Raw genomic sequence first — 20,235 nt, 5'->3', positions numbered from 1 at the left:
ATTCCACTGTGTTTTCTGCGACATGAAATATTACGCGTGGTCGAGTCTCATGGGAACTCACAAACATCCAATTCCTCTGTCTCTGCTGTGTCTTCCCCTTCAGACGAGGCCCGATCACATTTCTCAGCTCAGGATGGAGGGTCTCCATCACGAGGTTCGCCAGAATCTGGACACATTTGGACAGTATGTTAGCCAAGTTCCCAAATATGAATTACTCATTATTGACACCATATGAAGAGCTTGCAACCAAAAGGCGCTAAATCCAATTTTCACCAAGTTGCATGTTTTTCATGAGTTTAATAGACCTCTGTCATGTGTATCCAAATCACATATTTTGGTCTTGAAATCATTTTAAAAAATATGAAAAAAAGTGATATGAAATGTATGCTTTCAACCAAAAGGCGCTATTTCCATTTCAGATTTCAACCAAAAGGAGCTAAATCCCTTTCTTTATTCTTTATTCTGATTGGCCCAAGTTTCCCATCTATTGATAATCTGACCAATCAGAGAGAAGAATACAATTGGCACTGCACATACAGAAAGCCATTATCAGTGCGCATCCTGTTTTGTTTGCGTACATTAAGTACACGTATGATAGTTACAGTATGTTATGCAATTCAGGAGAACACAAATTGTGTTTTTACAGTATTCTGTAACATGGAAGTTTTTTTTTACGCCATAAAAGGCATGTCTCTACCTTGACACCTCCAACTTTCATGAGAAACATTATTTTACTTGTACTAAAAAACATACAATGTAAAGAGTTTGTAATGAGATGATTTTTGTCACTGTCACCTTCATGGTGCAGTCAAATATGAGCACTGCTTTTAATAACATTTTCATTAATTTAATTAATAATTATTATTTTGTATTGTATGTTGAGAATGGCTTCTGTGTTGTAATTATTTTATTAGCATAGCACATTAAAGCACTTTACATTCTTTTACAACAATGCCATTGAAGAAGTTAAAGGTGACTTCAAATTTATTTCAGCCAAAAGGCGCTAAATCCATCATTTCAGCCAAAAGGCGCTAAATCCCCCAAAAAATAATTTAAAAAAATATATAAAATACATGGTGTGTGCAGGATTTTTATAGCATGCATTTTTATGACCTATATTGATAGCTCTTTCATTTGCAATATAGACTTGACGACCAAATAGATTGATATGTGCGTAATTAAAAATCATTGATTTTCTCGAAATCAGTCAAAATGGATTTAGCGCCTTTTGGTTGCAAGTTCTTCATATACAGTAGTTATCGCAAAAATCTCCATCCATCTTCGGAAAAACACTTCCTCCTTTTCCACCTCATGGTAGTTTGACACAAAGCAACACAGTCCTGCACCACAGATAGATTGCAGTCCATGCATAAAGCAATAAGGAGGGCAAAGGTGACAACAATGAACACAGGGTGATTCAGGAGTACAAAAATAGCAAAGTCAGCTATTCAGTGGAGAGTGTATGTGTTTTATGTGTGTGCTACCATGCTGTTAATACTGTTTTTCACGTTTATGTGTTGATGTATTCTTTTTTTTTTGTAGTGTGTGATGTGGGCGCGTGCCCACGATGCAGCTAATTGGTCTGCTAAGCTGTATTTATGCAGCAGAACACCTTGCTTGTGTTGTTGTTCTACCAATTCGCCAGCCATGTGGCATTTCAAGGGGTTACCTTAACAAGGGCGGGGCTCCATACTGTATGTTTAAGACTAGGTTCAGTGTGTTTGCTACAAATACAACATTCTATACGACCCGACACCTCCTTCGCAACTTACAGGGGCCTAAATGAAAGAAACTATTGAAGTTGGTCTCCCCTTTGCTTACAATTTTCAGATTCAACATTTAAGAGTGAGAGCTAAGGTCACGGTATTTAGATTTTTGTGTTTTCATACAATATTTTATACTCTTATCCAACAGAATTACTAAAAGAAGTACTATTTAGAATAAATTCATACAATTCCATGGAAGAAATCCAAGAATTTAAGTCATGTAAATGTAGGTCAGTGCTTTTCAATTTAAATTATTTGCGCAATTTACTGTTTTCATCTATTTATTCTCCATATTATTATTATCTTTTTATCTTTTTATCTTCTTTTGTTTAAACGGGAGCCAGGCAACGACATTTCGTTGGCAATTTCACTGCTGTATTTTTGTGCAATGACAATAAAGGAAGTCAATTTATCTATCGGATTGTGTTTAGGCCAGCAGAGAAGGCTTTGATGGCCCTGATGGCACACCACAGTGTATCACACTGCTTAGCAATAATGATGGTCAACAATATCTCAACACATGTCAACATAAACAAACTGATTTGTCATAAAAATGACATCTTTGGGTTTCAAATTTGATGTTGACAAAAGCGGTCAATGGCTGCACGGTGACCGAGTGGTTCCAAAAACATGCTGGGTTAGTTGGCGACTCAAAATGAATGAATGAATGAATGAATGAAAAGCAGTCAACCACGTCCAAGCCAGTTGAGGTGGGCATTTTTCAGCTGGCTGATTCATTGATCGTGATACAGTACCTAGCAAATGATAATTAGGAGTCTAGATCCTGGTTCATGGAGGATGACTAACAGACACATGCTTACATTATCATTCTGGGGGAGTGGACCAGTACATTGATCCCATAGTGACTCAAGGCCCTCCAAGTTTTGTACTTATAGGTTATCACATGGTTTGTCTGGTATCAGGCCAGGTATCATGCCCCCGAGTGTCAGTATACTGGCTCATACTGGCACGCGGGGGCATGATACTGGGCCTGATACCAGACAAACAATGTGATGATCTTATTATCACATACTATTTAATCATGAGCTTATTAAGACATACTATTTAATCAAAAGACCATTTTGTTTCCAGAAAATGTTCAGTTTATTACATGTATTATATCTAAACAGTGTAAACACAATAATTGCAAAAATATTTCAACAATAATATTTCATCAACTGCCTTATTTTATCAATGTCTGACATTTAAAGTTCCATTAATCAAGTTTGGGTTTTTTGGTGACTGGAGAAGCACTAGGCACTAAGCACTCGTGTGCTGTTCTCTGATTGGTTGTTTCACGGGCACGATACCAGAGTGGACAGCTACGGGGGCTGATACTGGACATGGTTAAACTCTATATTTTATCAGTATCACTGCCCTGGGCTTTGACACAGTATCATTTCGGCATTTTCCCGTATCATTCATGGGCGGTTTCTAGAGTACAGGGCCAATTAATACTGTAGTATGTGATAAAGGAATATACAGTATGTGTTAGCACTTTTGTCCATGTATTGTAGCGTACTTTTTTTTTTTTACCTAGAATTTTACAAATCCTCCATTCACAGAGGGATTGCTCACAGGTTCCTGTAAACCCTTCACCCGGCTCTGAATCACTTTCTACACCGTCAATCACATGGCTGAACCACATGTCAGCCAAACATTTCACACATAGGCTCGGTTCCACCTAGTATATATCTTTTGGACAGCGGGAGGAAGCTGGAGTTCAACATAGATGAACTGGTTTCAAACTTCGACATGTGTGAATCTGCTAAAAGCTGCGTGTTCAGTCAGTTTTACGTAGTCAAGGAACGATACATCGACCGTTGAGTGTTGCTTTCAAACCAGGCCAAGTTTGTCTTGTCTTGTATCTGACATTCTTCACAGCGTTTACTGATATTGACAATTACCATAGAAACACAGACACACCCAAGCAGCCCCCAGTACCGGGGCCCCGGGCTTTTAAAAGGTGAACAAGACTTTGAGTAAACAAAGACCCTGAAAGAGCGTGTCTAACCTGTGGTGGAGTTCCACACATCATATCCCAGGTCCCATAGTGTCCCTGGGCTTGTCTGTACAGTCTCACAGTGTCGGTGAATGCCGGCGTCTGAACGGTGCAGTCCTCCGGCAGACCTGAAGGGAAGAGGATGGGAACGTTAGAAAACTAAATAAAACCATCTCTACAGTAGGATGTTAGATACATTTTAGGGTAGGGGTGGGAGGATTGATTAAAATATTGACAGAATCGATACCGAAGGCAGTTTCAGTATCTGATCTATACTAGCGTACTAGCGTTTCCTCTCAGTTTGTTTTCTCAAATACACAACTTTTGACTGCACATTTTTTGCTGTTCCCCAATATGACAAGGTGAGGCAGAGCCTCAGACGAAATACAAAAACAATTCATCCATCAATAAGGTCACATGGCTATGCTGGAGCCTATCCCAGCAGACTGGCGTTGGACTGGTTGCCAGTAATAGCAGCGCACATACAGACAAGAAACTAATAATAACATTCATTCATTTTCTACCGCTTTTTCCTCACGAGGGTCGCGGGGGGTGCTGGAGCCTATCCCAGCTGTCTTCGGGCGAGAGGCGGGGTACACCCTGGACTGGTCGCCAGCCAATCACAGGGCACATATAGACAAACAACCATTCACACTCACATTCATACCTATGGACAATTTGGAGTCACCAATTAACCTAGCATGTTTTTGGAATGTGGGAGGAAACCGGAGTACCTGGAGAAAACCCATGCATGCACGGGGAGAACATGCAAACTCCACACAGAGATGGCCGAGGGTGGAATTCAACCCTGGTCTCCGAGCTGTGAGGTCTGCGCGCTAACCACTCGACCGCCGTGCCGCCCCTAATAATAACATATTATATATATTTGTTATTATTATTATGTCATCAATGTAATATAGTGTAACATTACTAGTGGCCAGTGCAGAATACTACATATCACTACATTTTACTTGCATTTTCTGAATGCCTTATATTGGCTTTTTAGTTTAGTTTTAGCAATGATTCATTTAGCCCAAAAATATATACAATCGCTAATAATAGGAAGTATTCAACCTCAAAACAGCTATCTATCCTTCCATCCATTTTCTATGCCGCTTAGCCAATCACAGGGCACACATAGACAAACAACCATTCACACTCACATTCATACCTATGGACAATTTGAAAATCTGAGTCAAAAATCGGAAATCGGAGTCCCTGGAGAAAACCCACTCAGTTGAAATATGTGTCTTGTGTTTTATTTTAAAATCGGCACTATGTTTAATTGGTATGACCAACACCTAAATTTGCAGTGTCAGACAACATTAACAACAGAGAAGAGCGTGCCTAGAGAGGCAATCTAGCGCTTTAACTAAACAAAACAAAGCAAAATGTGTGTCTCAAAAGAGGAAGTTAGTTTTTGTTGCTATTAGGTAGCTATTGTTACGGACACACCCAACTGACAGGAAACCAGAAGCTGTTCTTAAACAGCAGCTGCTTTTTTTTTTTTTTTAGGAAGTTGCTTACTGTCATGTGGCTGTGTTGATGTGATGAGATTTAATGGGTGTTGTTAAAAAAAAAAAAAAAAACCCACACACACAAACACCACGTTGCCCCCCCCCTCAACACTTTCCACACTTTCGGGGTCGCCACAGGGAGTCTATCACATAAGTGGTTTTGGTTTTGTTTACACCCCAGATGGCCTTCCTGAAGCAACACTGGCCAGGAATTGAACCCATGAAAAACAGAAGCATGTACCATTGCACCACGAGGGATTACAATATGTACAATCAGACATCATATTTATCATTGGTCTTATCTCAGCATTTTTGCTGAGACATTTTCTAGCCGAGCCCACCTACAAGCTGCAAGTAATTGAGACGCCAATAAAATTGCGATGGTAGCATTTTCCTCTGATTTCATAGCAACCTTTGCAATAAAAGTGACTGTTGGACTTATTCGGTAAGTAGACACCACTAATGGATGATATTGCAAGATGATGAAGTCACAATGTAGAAATTATGTTGTATACTGGAAGTTTCACTTCTGCATCACACAGCAGCTATGGTGCATTCAAAGACCGTCAAACAAGTTTGACAAAAAACAACATACTGTATATAAACATAAAAAATGTGGGCTTTTTAAATTTGACCTGAATTAGCATGTATTGTAAATGCATGGCGTTTACACGGCGCACGTGGTTAGCGCGCAGGCCACACAGCTAGGAGACCTGAGTTCAATCCCACCCTCGGCCATCTCTGTGTGGAGTTTGCATGTTCTCCCCGTGCATGCGTGGGTTTTCTCCGGGTACTCCGGTTTCATCCCACATTCCAAAAACATGCTAGGTTATGTGAGTGTGAATGGTTGTTTGTCTATATGTGCCATGTGATTGGCTGGTGACCAGTCCAGGGTGTACCCCGCCTCTCGCCCGAAGACAGCTTGGATAGGCTCTAGCACCACCGCAAACCTTGTGAGTATAAGTGGTAGAAAATGAATGAATGAGTGAATGTAAACTTATTTCATGTCATTAATTAACTGACTTGAATCGGTCACTAATGAGTAGCTAATGATTTATTCCATGACTGTATTTATTAGATGATATTTGAACAAATAATTGCTCCAATGTTACTGATACAGATCCGTTGTGTTATGACTTCTCCTCAAACTCCAAACACAATGTTGTGATTCCAGGTCAGTGACTCAGAGGAGGCTGTCAACGTCAGGAAGTGAGCAAGGAATGGTGGGTGGGAGGGGGCAGGGTGAGCCAGACAGGAAGCCGCCCCTCCCCACTAAGTTTGCAGTGATGGGTGCAAAGGTGGCCAGTGGGAAAAGTGTACATTAGACTAAATATCACGTCATGCATATCAGACACGCCCATGTCATCAAAATCCTGAATTTGCCTGCTTTTCAGATGAGCACAAATGTCAGATGTCGCACTACCTGTTCATCCACTAAAAAGGCCCATCCTAAAAATCCTCCTAATCAAGAGCACTGCAACATTCCCAACCGCTGAATCGCCGCCCAGTGTCCTTTGAAACTACCTGACATTCTCAAGTTGGGAAATGAGTGGATAATGTGGGAAGATAAGACAGGGAAAGCCGACAGCAGCCATTCAAGTCTTTCATTGAAGGACCTTAGTTGACCCTGTGAGCACAGAGACAAATACAGCCCAGCCCGGACATGTTTCAGTTCAAAGTCGGGAATATTGTTCTAATATGCTGCAAGGAAAGAATGCTAATGTTTTATTTGTTTTGGTTAATAATTCCACAGTACAGTATCTGTTAACGGTGACTGGATGTTGGCCGTACTTGACTTCCTTTCTTACTGAAAATGAATATCCTCTAGGTCTTAACATTTAAATATATATATTTTTGCTCCCTCTGCCAGCCAGGCAGTTTAACCACCAGGCTACAGTCGTTCTCTGCAGTGTGTATAAATAGAACATGTGGCAGCACTTACCACCGTCTCTTTTTCGAGGTATTTCCCTTTTTTTTTCCAGGCTAACCGCATACTGGTCGGTGGGATTTTTTTTTAGCAAGTTCTCAGGCCTTCAGAGCAATCATTCTCCATTGTGCTTATCAGTTAAGCATTTGGGTGTCAAGGCTTCAAGCGTTTGCGTAATTAGTTAAGCCAAGTTTGACAAATGCTTTTAAAAACACTGCTGCACCTAAATAGTGCTACCGGACAGAAGACTTCTCAATGTATTATTTTGCATATACAGATGTCCCTTTATACAAAATAAATGAACTATCGCTGTTTCATGGTTGAATACAACCTATTAGTACAACAATGTGTATATTTAAGCTGGAATTAAGCATTTCAGACATAAAAATGACAAAATAAATGAAAATATATGTAGTATTCTACACTGGTCACCAATGTCAGTCATGTTGCATTCATAAGACAATTGTCAGTGCAGGAAGTATGCTGTCAAGAAAAAACTCTACCAATGTAAACATGTGTCAGGCATGTGTCACGGGTGAGCAAACTACGGCCCGGGGGCCACATGCGGCCCACCAAGCGTTTGAATCCGGCCCTCCAGTTGCTTTCTAAGTATTTCAACTTTTAACATACAAACTGGCAACACGACTTGCAAGTCTTTTTAAACCACATCAAGCTATGTAATTTAAAATTAAAATTACATAGCTTGATGTGGTATGATGTTTAAAGTGCTCCTGAAAAAAGGGACATGAGAACATACAGCTGATAGTATAACACTTTTACAGATAAAATTACACAAATAATTTGAGGAAAAATATAAGCATAAAATAGTGTGTGTGTTAAATATATGTTCTGGCTCCCTCAGACAATTTCGTTAACTCAATGCGGCCCACGAGTCAAAATATTTGCCCACCCCTGGCGTATGTAATATATTATTTATTATTTATAATATGTATTATTTTTTGTTATTATGTCTACTATATTGGGTAATAGGAGTATAAAGGTGATTATAGGGTTGTTATTTTATGTCTGGAGGGCTCTAATAATGTTAAAAAATAGTATTTGGAGGTACTAAAAAAGGTTTTATGCTACTACAAAAGTATTCCATGTATATTCTATTTTGCAGAAATTCAAAATGACAGTCAGATGTGGAACCAATTGACCGCAACAAGTGATTACTGTACAGTGGATACTCACATATTCATGATTCAGCCCTTTTTACCAATCAAGCGTGAGTCAGTTGTTCGGATAAAGCGGATCTCCCCAGCACAGTAACACTGTTCATAACCTGGCTATGTCGAGGTACGTTGGACTATCTATGTCGTAAGTAATAAAATGAAGTAATAAAAACAATACAGCAATAAAATTAGGTATGTCCCCCAAAGAGCAGACATTTTTTAGTATTGATGATCACCGTAGACTGTAACTTGAGTCGTTGACACAAGCGGTTCTGACTAATGTGGGTTCAGCTTTTCTTTTTTTTTTAAAAGAGACAAATCATCAGAATCCTACTTCCATCCGTGACGTGTAAAATAGGTTAGGACAGCTAGTGGGGTTTCTTTTATTTTTTAGAAGGATAATGGCTGCTCTTGTAGGCTCCAGCTTCCTGTATGATGAGGTCATTGTTTAAGTAAAATGATTAACAGGCCACAGCCGTGCAAAAGAGCAAAGAGCGCTTTAATGACAATGAAGCGGATTCAAATTGATGTTCGGTTTGAGTGGCTATTTTTACCTCCTAAAAACAAGCCATTTGATGTTTGTATCCAGCTTTGCATGAGCTATTATTACTGATGCGTGTGGTCCACAGCAACCACATGGTTGTGGAGAGATGTTAGTTCTACAGTACTGTCCTTTTGAGTACTGTACCTGGGGCTTTACCTGTCAGCTGTCTAGTTTGGAATTGTAAACCCTGATGCGCTTGTGTAAGCCATGAAACGACAGATTAGTACAACTAGGTTTACATGCCGGTTTCAAACCTGATTCTTAGTAGGACAGCCCCAAATGTCCAATGGTTGTGTTGGGTGTCGCAAGTCAGTACGGAGGAATTGCTGGCATGTGAGAAATGTGGTTGGCCGTGACAATGATCTAAAATATTTGATGTTATGACAAAATACCCCAAACTCTGAGCCTTTTCCCCAAACAGCATTTTTTGAAAACGGTTTGCAGAGTGGGAAAATCTGATAACACCGACTTGTCTTTGGCGTAGACCAAAAAACTGCAACTTTCTGAAAAAGATGACATCATTTCCACCGCCGCCGTCATGTGACCAGACATGAGCTCTGCTGACATGCCAACATGATATCTGAATATTTTGACTGGTATGACTCACTCCAGTCAGCATGCTCTTTTCCTTATATACAAATGAGTCCACCTCAGGGGGCCCAGCTGTGAAACTGCTGAAATTTACAGACGACATCACAGTCATTGGCCTCATCAGTGACAGTGATGAATCTGCTTTTAGATCAGCTGGTCTCCTGGGGTGGTCACAACAACCTGGAACTGAATGTGTCTGTTTACATGTATTACTTCATTTTTACCGGAAAACCCGGAAAAAATAAAACATGGATTCTCATGTGGACAGGAACTGAGACACAGAGAGATAGGGGGGAACATTTTTGAAGGTTGGCAGGTCCGTCAGTGTGCCAGCAGCCCATACAGTTGTTTGTATTAAATTATTTGACATAGGGGAATGTGAAGAAAAATCAATACAGTCAATACATACAACAAAATTACCATAGCATCTCTGTTAGATCTTCTTCTTTCTCTTTGGGCTTTTCCCTTCAGGGGTCGCCACAGCAAAGCAATCTCCTCCATCCAACTCTCTCACACCAACTACCCTCATGTCCTCCTTTGTCCTCCTACCTGGGAGCTCTAACCGCAGCATCCTTCTACCAATATATTCACTCTCTCTCCTCTGGACATGTCCCAACTATCTCAGTCTGGCCTCTTGGATTTTATCTCCAAGGCCTCTAACATGTAATGTTACATGTTGATCCTATCCATCCTGGTCACTCCCAATGAGAACCTCAACATCCTCATCTTTGCTACCTCCAGTTCTGCTTCCTGTCTTTACTTCAGTGGGACTGTCTCTAGCATCTCTGTTAGATGAGAGTGTAAATCATCACATATTAATTGCCCATTATGTCTTTGGCAAAATTAATGTATACGCAATGGGTCATTTTGGTTTCTGTACTTCTGACAACCGCTTGTGTTGACATGACTCAGCCAGTCCAAGGTGTGTCGTCATAAACGGGTTCCACTGTACTTGTAATCTAATCCCCGTTCTAAAGGGGTCTTTGGATGTCCACCAGCAAGATTGTTTGTGTACTGTGACGAAACAATTCGAGTCATTTACATGAGGCCGTCCTCACAGTGAGGTTTACCACCATGAGTTGGAAGTTCATTGGTTCAAGTCCACCACTGTTGTTTCATCACTAACTTGGTTGCTTCATCTGTGAAAAAATTGCTCCTAATGGACTGCAATAGAGTACACGTGTCATGTCAGGAAAACCAAGCAGTAACCCCAGAAGTCTTTGGCGGCTCTGGTTTTAGTCAAAACGTCACATGACAGAGGTGAGAGCGGGCGTGTTCAACAAAAGGCCAAAGGCATGAATGTCATCAATTCACAGTGATGCAATTAACCTCTGCATGCCACAGCTGCAGTAAAACACAAACACAGCCTCAATTCCTTGCAACATGTTCTTGAAGCCCAACCTTGCAGTTGGAATGTAGACAAACATAGACAAACTGAGCATGCCCAAACAGGTCGTGTTAAAAAGTAAAACCAAACAAAACTGCATAGAGGCAGGGGCCGGCTTTGTTTTACAGCCAAAATGCAAGCCCTTCTTGTTCGGATTAACACTGTGGGTCTGGCCCAGGCATGGTACATGCACCTAATATCACATAATGTTGTTTGGGGATGCTTTCAGCCTAAAACTGACAATATAATTATACTCTACCACATAGAGTATTAGTACTTATACTCTATCACGTTTTATATGATCGCTGTTTCATAGTCGAATACAGCCTGTTGTAAGTTTTTTTTTTTAATGCATATTTAATTCTAACACAGGATGCCATTGGGGCCATAACCCACGACCCAAAACTCAACTCTGAACCTCTGATGTCACTTCCTGTCCTTTACACTACTGTCCACCAGCCACTAAGCTCCACTCAGGAACACATTTATTGTGACACACATCTTAAATTAGCTTATTTACTCCGATTATGTGTATTATAATGTGTGACACGAGTGTAAAGCCATTTAAAAGGCACCATTACAATACATTGATGAAGACAATAGCCGCCGCACAAAGTACGCTGCACAGACAAAAACAAGGAACGGCTATTGTGTGAGTCTATGTTATCGTATATATTTTATGAAACTACGGTACGTAAAACAACGATAAGATGTATGAACAAAAAACAAACAATAAACAGTATAATTTCTTCTGTCATTCCTCGCTAAAACGTTCACACGGGTTAAAAAATGTCATGTCAACGGAAGATTTAATGAATAAAAACCTCGCTAAACACTTTGAAAAATAATTATAGACAATTTAGCCACATAATAGCTCCAATTAGGGAAGTCTGTGGGCTGTCAAACAACAATGAACGGTATGAAAGTGTGTCTGCACAGCTAAACGTCATGCAAAGCCTTTGGAAATATTTATTGATGCATCCAAATTATTCAGCCCTCATGATGAATTCAGTTTATTTGCAAAGTGTATAAACGTGCAGTAGCTTGCAATAAATTGTTCTGAGTAAGAAATAACAGTAAGTCATGCACATTTCTGATCATTAGAGAGGACTGGTCGCCAGCCAATCACAGGGCACATATAGACAAACAACCATTCACACTCACATTCATACCTATGGACAATTTGGAGTCGCCAATTAACCTAGCATGTTTTTGGAATGTGGGAGGAAACCGGAGTACCCGGAGAAAACCCACGCATGCACGGGGAGAACATGCAAACTCCACACAGAGATGGCCGAGTGGTGGTCTGCGCGCTAACCACTCGACCACCGTGCAGCCTCAAATCTATACAGTATGGATCAAACATTTGTTTTGCCTAAAACACAAATAGAAGACTAAGAAAATTAATTTGAGGCTTTAATATATTTGATTTACAGAATATATTTACATTTTAAACCCAAAAAACAATTAATGTAATACCAAAATAGTGGTCGATGAATTGGGCAGTCAATCATCTCATAGTTGATTAATTGCTGCAGCTCTATTTGACTACATCAAAACCAGGGAGAAAAACCTGAAGAAAAAAAGGATTGTACATGCCGTTTACAAACAATTAGGGACAATTTGGTGTATAGTAGCTCTAATTAAGCATGTTTGTGTTGTCAAACAACAGTGAAGGTTATACCGCATAGCTAAAGGCATACTGTGGCCCCACCCACCCCGCATTTGGAACCACAAATCTGCTATTGCAAAAACATGCAAGCTATCACAATGAAGTTACCAATACAAGTCCATATAAACAAACCCATTTTAAATTTTTCTTTAAAATCGTCTCTGAATGGCTGCACTGCACCACAAAAGGAACATTTCACGCAGCTCTACCTACTGTATGTAATGTACTGTCAACACTTCACGCAGGGAACACGTTCTGGAAGCCAGCCAATAATGCACACCACACTGGATTCCTCAGCAGACAGCCTGAAGATGTCTTCTAAAGTTAATTTGCTCAGCAATGAGAAGGCATGGCAACATGCCAAACATACTCCGCAACTTTATCAGGTACATTTGATCTATATTAGTGGATAACAAACGCTTACACACTAATATACCAGTAAAACAAGACAATTGTGTACTAATTTACAACCCAGGCGGCATGCTGGGAAGTTACCAAACATGCTATATATTTGTATAAAATAGTACTGTGTTGTTTTGCATGTATATTACGGTCTATTTCAATACACACGCAGTCTGTGTGATGGCGTTACATTGTGTATTTGCTGTTATTTTAGTTTCACCGTGACTGAGGTGATGAACTCCTGTTGCTAATTTATTGCAATTCACAACAAAACGGCATATGAAAGAGCTTTACAACAATAAAATTCTGAGGAAATCCTAAATACAGGAGGTAAATTAAACTTCTTCTTTGGGATTTTCCCTTCAGGGGTCGCCACAGCAAGTCCATCTTCTCTCTCACACCAACTACCCTCATGCCCTCCTTCACTACATCCATAAACCTCCTCTTTGGTCTTCCTCTACGCCTCCTACCTGGCAACATCCTTCTACCAATATATTCACTATTTCTCCTATCTGTCCCAACCATCTCAGTCTGGCCTCTAAGACTTTATCTCCAAGGCCTCTAACATGTAATGGTCCCTCTGATGTACTCGTTCCTGATCCTATCCATCCCGGTCACTCTCAATGAGAACCTCAGCACCCTCCTCTCTGCTAACTCTAGTTCTGCTTCCTGTCTTTTCCTCAGTGGCTCTCAGTGGCTCTCTAGACCTAACAACATGGCTGGTAAAACAGTCTTCATAATCATGTTAAAGTACCACAGTTTACTTCCTGGGACTAATGAAATGTCTTTCAAGTATTCTGAACTTGAGTTGACCCAGCTCCCCGCTCTGCTGATGTCCAGCTGATGATTCATGACATCACGTTATTAACACAATACCCTCAAGTACTCCCGTTGTGCTCGTTCTTTTCACTCTTTCTTCCACCGGTGGACATGGCCACAGAAGTTATGGCTCTGAGTCCAGACCCCTGCCATTGAACCTTTTTTAACAACAACAATGTGTGACAGGCAGCATGAGATTCCTTGTTGGACAAGCATGCACCACTAACTACTTTATTCAATCCAAGCCAATCCAAGTAAGGGAAAACTCGACTGGATAAGCCCTTGATAAGCAGATACATGACTTGACTTACACAAAGTGTAGTCTTAATGCTACAGTATGTATGTTTTGTCCTCAACAAATCTGACACACAAGTCATGTGTTGTGGCACAAGCACACAACATGAAGAAGGATCAAAGACATTCCTTCTGCTCTGCACCTCCAGCCTGCATGCACTCAATCTTATATTCACCAACAACGGTTTTGCATATGAATGCACTTAATTACACAGAGTATACATGTACAACAATGTAGTCATACACTGTCTTGGTTAGCGTACAATGTAGCACCTAACAAACGTTTGTCCGTTTGTCCTGTATGGTATCATTCCGCAGACTCAATGGACCCAACAAAGCACTCCAGACTCTAAATCATGGGTTTGTATCTCTGTTGGAACATTGGTGGAGTTCGAATATTTGTCCTTGTGCATGCATAGGTTCTCTGTTGGTACTCCTGCTTCCTCCCATATTCCAAAAATATGTATGTTAGATTAATGGGAGCCTCTAAATTGTCCATAGTTTGTGAATATCAGCGCCAAAGGTTGTCTATATGTGCCCTGCGATTGGCTGGCGACCAGTTCAGGGTGTACCAGTGCAAAAAATTGATGAATGGATGGATTTTGGGGCATCTGGAACAGACTGCTTTGATTTACGTTACTTCCAATGGGAGAAATTCCTTCGGTTTACATTTGACTTTTCCCAATGTATTAATAACAAGGAATTAAGTCGACCATTTTACACAAAAGCTGAGCAGCTTTTTGTTTTGCTTTTTTTTTTTTACCATAACTGTCCCAAAAATAAATCGAAGCATGACCTCAAAACCAAGCCGTACTGAAGCGTGATTATGATTTACTGTTACTCAATGTTAAATGAAGGATTCTTGACAAATCCATAGAAATCTCCCTTTATTAGGAGGTAAAAAGTCCTTCTGCTACTTCCGTAATAAGAAAAAGATTTTGTTCTTCATAACTGAAAAATAAAATATCTGGAGACAAATGATATCTCGTTTTGTTTGCTGGAGTGACTAATAAATGAATTAGCGAGTGGTTCATGTACGGATTGCACCGTGACGCCACAGAGAAGTCCTTGAGCTTGTAGCCAAGGATGTTGAACATTTTGATCCAAACAACTGTGGTCATGTTGACAGTGCCTTTAGGGAACGGGACAGCTTTCCAGTTGACTTGCTTTGAGTCCCCCCAGGGAGATGCAGTACTCAGTACTGTAGTACTGTGTACCAGTACTGTCGACTAGCTCGAAAACAAGATCAAACAGCAGATATGACAATCGATAACATTGGTGAGACATTGTCAAACCTTACGATGTGTGCAAGTAAGAGTTCTCTGCAAATGTTTAATGCATGCATTCTTTCAGGGTAGGAATGAACCAGAATGAGAGGGAAATTTTCTTATCAGGCTGAGTCCTTATTAGCATAACCTACATGCATGTGTGAGGCATGCATACATACTTGCCTCACACAGGACTGCTATGTATCTTTGGGGTTGGGTTGCAATTCACTCTTTGGTTTGTTCATAAGAAATGTGAGAAAACCTACTTTGCGGATAATCTTTTTTTCCTCACAATGTTAAAACATAAAAAAAAAAAATTCAAAATCATTTCAAAACCAAGCACGTTAGGTTCATTGGTGACTCAAAATTGTTTTTCGGTATGTGAGTGTGAATTGGCTGGTGACCAGTCCTGGGATAGGCTCCAGCATACCCGTGCTATTCCTAATAAGGATAAGCGGCATAGAAAATGAATGAATGGATGTTAAAAATGTTAATAAACTAAATAACAACAGTATGGTATGTTACTGGAGTAAATGCATAAAATTATCCTAAAGCTAAAAAAACCATATACAGTAAAGTCTCGTTATATCGATATCGGTTATAACGAATTACTGTTTATTACGATACTATTTTCATTTCCCGGCAAATTTCTAGTCTTTTATGATATAATTAGTTCCGTTAGTACGATACCCGGTTATTATGATAATCCGGTTACTACGATGCCCTTTTCATCTCCCGCCAGCCAATTTGGTCTGCTTATATCGATACAAAAGCAGCTTAAATCAATCTTTGCTTAAGGATTTCAATACCAAAAAAGAACACGGCGAACGGCTGCTTCCAGTCAACTTTATTTTTCACACTTCCACCACCAGAGCGCAGCACACACACCGATTCCCGCACTTCCTGGTTCACAGGTCATGCTCAACCCGCCCCACATAGCTGGCCAAACACATGCCTGCAACAGAAGAACCAACTGACATAGCATACACACCTATTCCAACGAAGACACAAGCGTACAAATACATGTATTTAATTGTGTAGTATTCGGGTATCTTTTTATCGCTTGCAATAATCACTGTTTTTCATATGTACATGCTGGCGTTCGTGGTTTCTCTCGTGTGTATAGATTCTATACACACGAGAGAAACCACAAACGCAGTTGGTTCTTCTGTTGCAGGCATGTGTTTGGCCAGCTATGTGGGGCGGGTTGAGCATGACCTGTGAACCAGGAAGTGCGGGAATCGGTGTGTGTGCTGTGCTCTGGTGGTGGAAGTGTGAAAAATAAAGTTGACTGGAAGCAGCCGTTCGCCGTGTTCTTTTTTGGTATTGAAATCCTTAAGCAAAGATTGATTTAAGCTGCTCGACATTGTTCTATACTATAGAACAATGTCGAGTGCATTATTGCCCACTTTTAATGCAGTTCGGCGCAGGATCGGATATATCGACAGTCCGGTTATATCGATATTTTTTCCGACTCCCGACAATATCGATATAAGGAGACTTTACTGTATTTTCATGTCATAATGTGCTAAAAACAAACATACATTTTGTGTGGGTTTTAATTTTAACGCTGCTCCGTGTCGTGTGCATGGCTGAGTGCAACAACAATTCCCCTAAAAGTAGCTTTTCTTAGAAGCTTTGTGTGAAATTTGAGCTGTTAAAAATAGCAGAGAATAAAAGGACAGCGTATAAACCAGCAGACAGCATATCTATGTTTCATCACATAATAAGTCAGGAAAGCTGCTTAGTCAGGCTCACTCTATGCCAAAGTTTCCCATTCATCCGCTTTGCTAAAAAATCACATTATAATGATCTGTCTGTATGGAATGGAGTGTAGGTACAATTTCCTCCAGTACTCTGTAAGGTTACAACATAGTGAGATATTATGGCACACTTAAATAGCTTAATTGTTGTTTTAAGGTGCATACACACTGCATGGAATGAAAAACACGTGTACTGTATACAGCACAAAAGAATGATTTATATGCTTACCATTGTTACAGTGCCGGACACAGTCCTGCAAAACAGCGTGCCACTTCTGCTGCTCCTTCTCGGTCATCACACAGAAGTAATGGTGCCGAGCGTACGGGTGCCACAGGATGAGCGGGAACTGAGTCGCACATTTGATGAAAGGACTGCTTCCCAAATTGGATTTAATACCTAAAACAAGAAAAAAGCATAAAGCAGACATAAGAAAATGGGCAGCAATTAAGGAACTTTTTGGATTATGTTGATATTATTATGTTACCTGGAAGGCTGTTGTTAATGAGTTCAATGTACTCCTCCATAGAGGTCAAGGCCCGGTAGCCGGCACAGTTGATGGTTATTTTGGGATGCAGTCCCCGCTCCTGTGCCTGTTAGATGAGAGGGAAAAAGATAAGTTGAAGGAGTCAAGGTGAAGATGTCAAGTTGCAAACAAAGTGCACCCACGGTTCTGCTCTCATAGAGGTTGATGCTGTAGTTGTTTGGCACTGATACAAAGCGATTTCTCCACTTGCGATTCTCCTCTAGGTACTGAAACAAGTTTCCTGAAAAGATCGATCGGCCAGCCAAAGGGTCCTGGAACAAAGAACATTCATACAAAAACCAAGTTACATTTGTTTCCACTTCGAATTGCTGAAGCTTCATTTTTTACAAATCAAGGAGGAGGCCGACAGAACAATACGTGGTCTTCATTCATGTGCTTGGAACTAATTATTTCAAATATGCAATGTGTCAGAGGGACATGCACGGACATGCAGACACTATGTCCTCATAGGTTGTGAGGAGAGATGAGCTGACACGATGAATTCATAGAACAACAACTCTGATCATGTGTGAAATGTGCTCCATTTCCCTTCTTGTGATTGAGGAGTGGACCCACAGGCATCATAATGTTTACACAAGAGGGCTTGCCATTCAGATACGACTGACAATGTTTACAAATCACTTAGCGGACACTTTCAAGCTGAGACGTCATGTGGCTTATCGGGTATGCTGCTCACATAAAAAAAAAAAAAAATCTGTCTAAATAATTTATTCCTTCCTGCTCATTATGTAATCCATTTGATGCCACACCATTTCTAATTAAAGGCTCTGGCTACTATGCTCCTGTGTGTCAATGTGAATTTGTGGCCAGTGAATGCACATAAAAATGTATGCAACAAAGTATATTAACAACAATATTATTGGCAACAATGTTTTAACCAGTGATTTATCAATTTCGGAAATTTACAGAGCTGATCTGATATGTGCAAAAAAGTACAGGATTATAATCGGCCTGTCCAACATAATCACTCCGATACTAGCGCAGAGTCAATGTGATTTTGAGTGCAAAACTTGTCATGCACAAGTTTCCCGTGGTGGTACAGAACCCGGGAAGTTGAATATGACTAACCTCACCCCGTATTTGAAGTAGTATTGGGGAAAAAATCTGACATCCAAAGCAGTCTGAGACTTTTGCAAAGCATGATAACGTACCACGGCAAAAAGTACCAAAAAAAGAGCCAGGCTCTGTTGATATCAGGTTTAAAAAATGCTGCACCGAGCACCTGGTGCCTCCGCTATATTATGTCTAGCCGCCACTTCATGGTGGGTAAAAATATACCTCACAAAGAAGAAAATGGGTCAGTTTTTTACCTACTGTTGCTCACTATTCTTTTTTTTTCCGCTTTTCTCTTTAGGAGTCACCACAGCAAATCAATCGACTCCATCCAACCCCGTCTTCTGCACCTCTCACACCAACTACCCTCATGTGCTCCTTCACTACATCCATAAACCTCCTTCTTCTATGCCTCCTACTTGGCAGCTCTAAAAGCAGCATCCTTCTATCAATATGTCCAAACCATCTCAGTCTGGCCTCTCTGACTTTATCTCCAAGGCCTCTAACATACTCCTTCCTGATCCTATCCATCCTGGTCACTCCCAATGTGAACCTCTGAGTATTCTACACTACGAAATAAGTCATTAAAAAGTATGTATGATTCACCCTGATTCACCCGATATTCAAGGCCCCAATATCATCATTATATTGGCAGTGAAAAAGTAATTAAGGGTTAATGATCCAGATTATAATAACTGCACTGTGGCTGCTTTGGGCCTTGAAGTATCATTTGGAAGGGAAAAATGCTGTTTCACAGCGTTGCCTTTAATCAACTACATTCATTCAGATTGGCTGACATAAAACCAGCTTTACAAGGTGTTGCTAATCAGTTCATCCCTTTCACACACATTTTTAGTTTGCACAATGACTGACTGAGGTTGAAACTAAAAGGGGTGAACTTGCCTTTCTGTGTAGCAGCTGCGACTGCGGCCCACCTCCTCCTTCAATCTCGTAGCGGACGCTGTTGAAGAGAGCAACCGCGTACTGCTGTTCATACACGTCACTGAACTGTCTCATCACATCTCTGGTCTTTCCTGCAAGATAGAGAGAGAATGGAATGATATAGCAATCACGGTTATCACATTTTTAGTGTTCAAAATGCCACCATTTATTAGAACTTCAAATCAATCACTTTTCTGATCTAGCCAAAAAAGACGCTGAGATCAGTGAAGCGTCGGTGGAAAATCACGTTGGACCATGAGCAGAAGATGTGTGAATGACGGATCCCGTGTTGCTCACACCTTTCCAGCAGAAACAAGTCGTTTTTCTTTTATCCATGTGTCAAAATAAACAGGAAGACCTCTTCAACAAGCAGATCATTCATTCATTCATTCTTTTTCTACTGCTTATCCTCACAAGTGTCGCGGGGGGTGCTGGAGCCTATCCCAGCTGTCTTTGGGCGAGAGGCGGGGTACACCCTGGACTGGTGGCCAGCCAATCACAGGGCACATATAGACAAACAACCATTCACACTCACATTCATACCTATGGACAATTTGGAGTCGCCAAT

At 40.6% G+C, this 20,235-nt stretch overlaps 1 protein-coding gene across 2 annotated transcripts in view; it reads right to left on the bottom strand.

The window, feature by feature from the left end:
* The window catches only part of niban2a (niban apoptosis regulator 2a), a 38,328-nt gene that overhangs the window by 7,597 nt on the left and 10,496 nt on the right, over nucleotides 1-20,235 (bottom strand). For both annotated transcript variants that reach the window (XR_013629289.1, XM_058064257.2), the window contains exons 3-8: nucleotides 19,629-19,759; nucleotides 17,795-17,923; nucleotides 17,613-17,718; nucleotides 17,357-17,524; nucleotides 3,781-3,896; nucleotides 62-166 (exon numbers count right to left, since the gene is read on the bottom strand). Coding sequence is in view for 1 of the 2 variants with exons in the window: in XM_058064257.2 (XP_057920240.2) it covers nucleotides 62-166; nucleotides 3,781-3,896; nucleotides 17,357-17,524; nucleotides 17,613-17,718; nucleotides 17,795-17,923; nucleotides 19,629-19,759 (755 nt within the window). In the remaining variant the exon portion in view is untranslated. The remainder of the gene's footprint in view (nucleotides 1-61; nucleotides 167-3,780; nucleotides 3,897-17,356; nucleotides 17,525-17,612; nucleotides 17,719-17,794; nucleotides 17,924-19,628; nucleotides 19,760-20,235) is intronic.

Source organism: Doryrhamphus excisus, linkage group LG10 (assembly GCF_037039965.1).
Source record: "Doryrhamphus excisus strain RoL-2023G ecotype Guam linkage group LG10, RoL_Dexc_Guam_v1.1, whole genome shotgun sequence".
In the NCBI taxonomy this organism is placed as follows: domain Eukaryota; kingdom Metazoa; phylum Chordata; class Actinopteri; order Syngnathiformes; family Syngnathidae; genus Doryrhamphus; species Doryrhamphus excisus.
The sequence above is the reverse complement of the archived record's forward strand: the minus strand, read 5'-3'. Positions and strand labels throughout refer to the sequence as shown.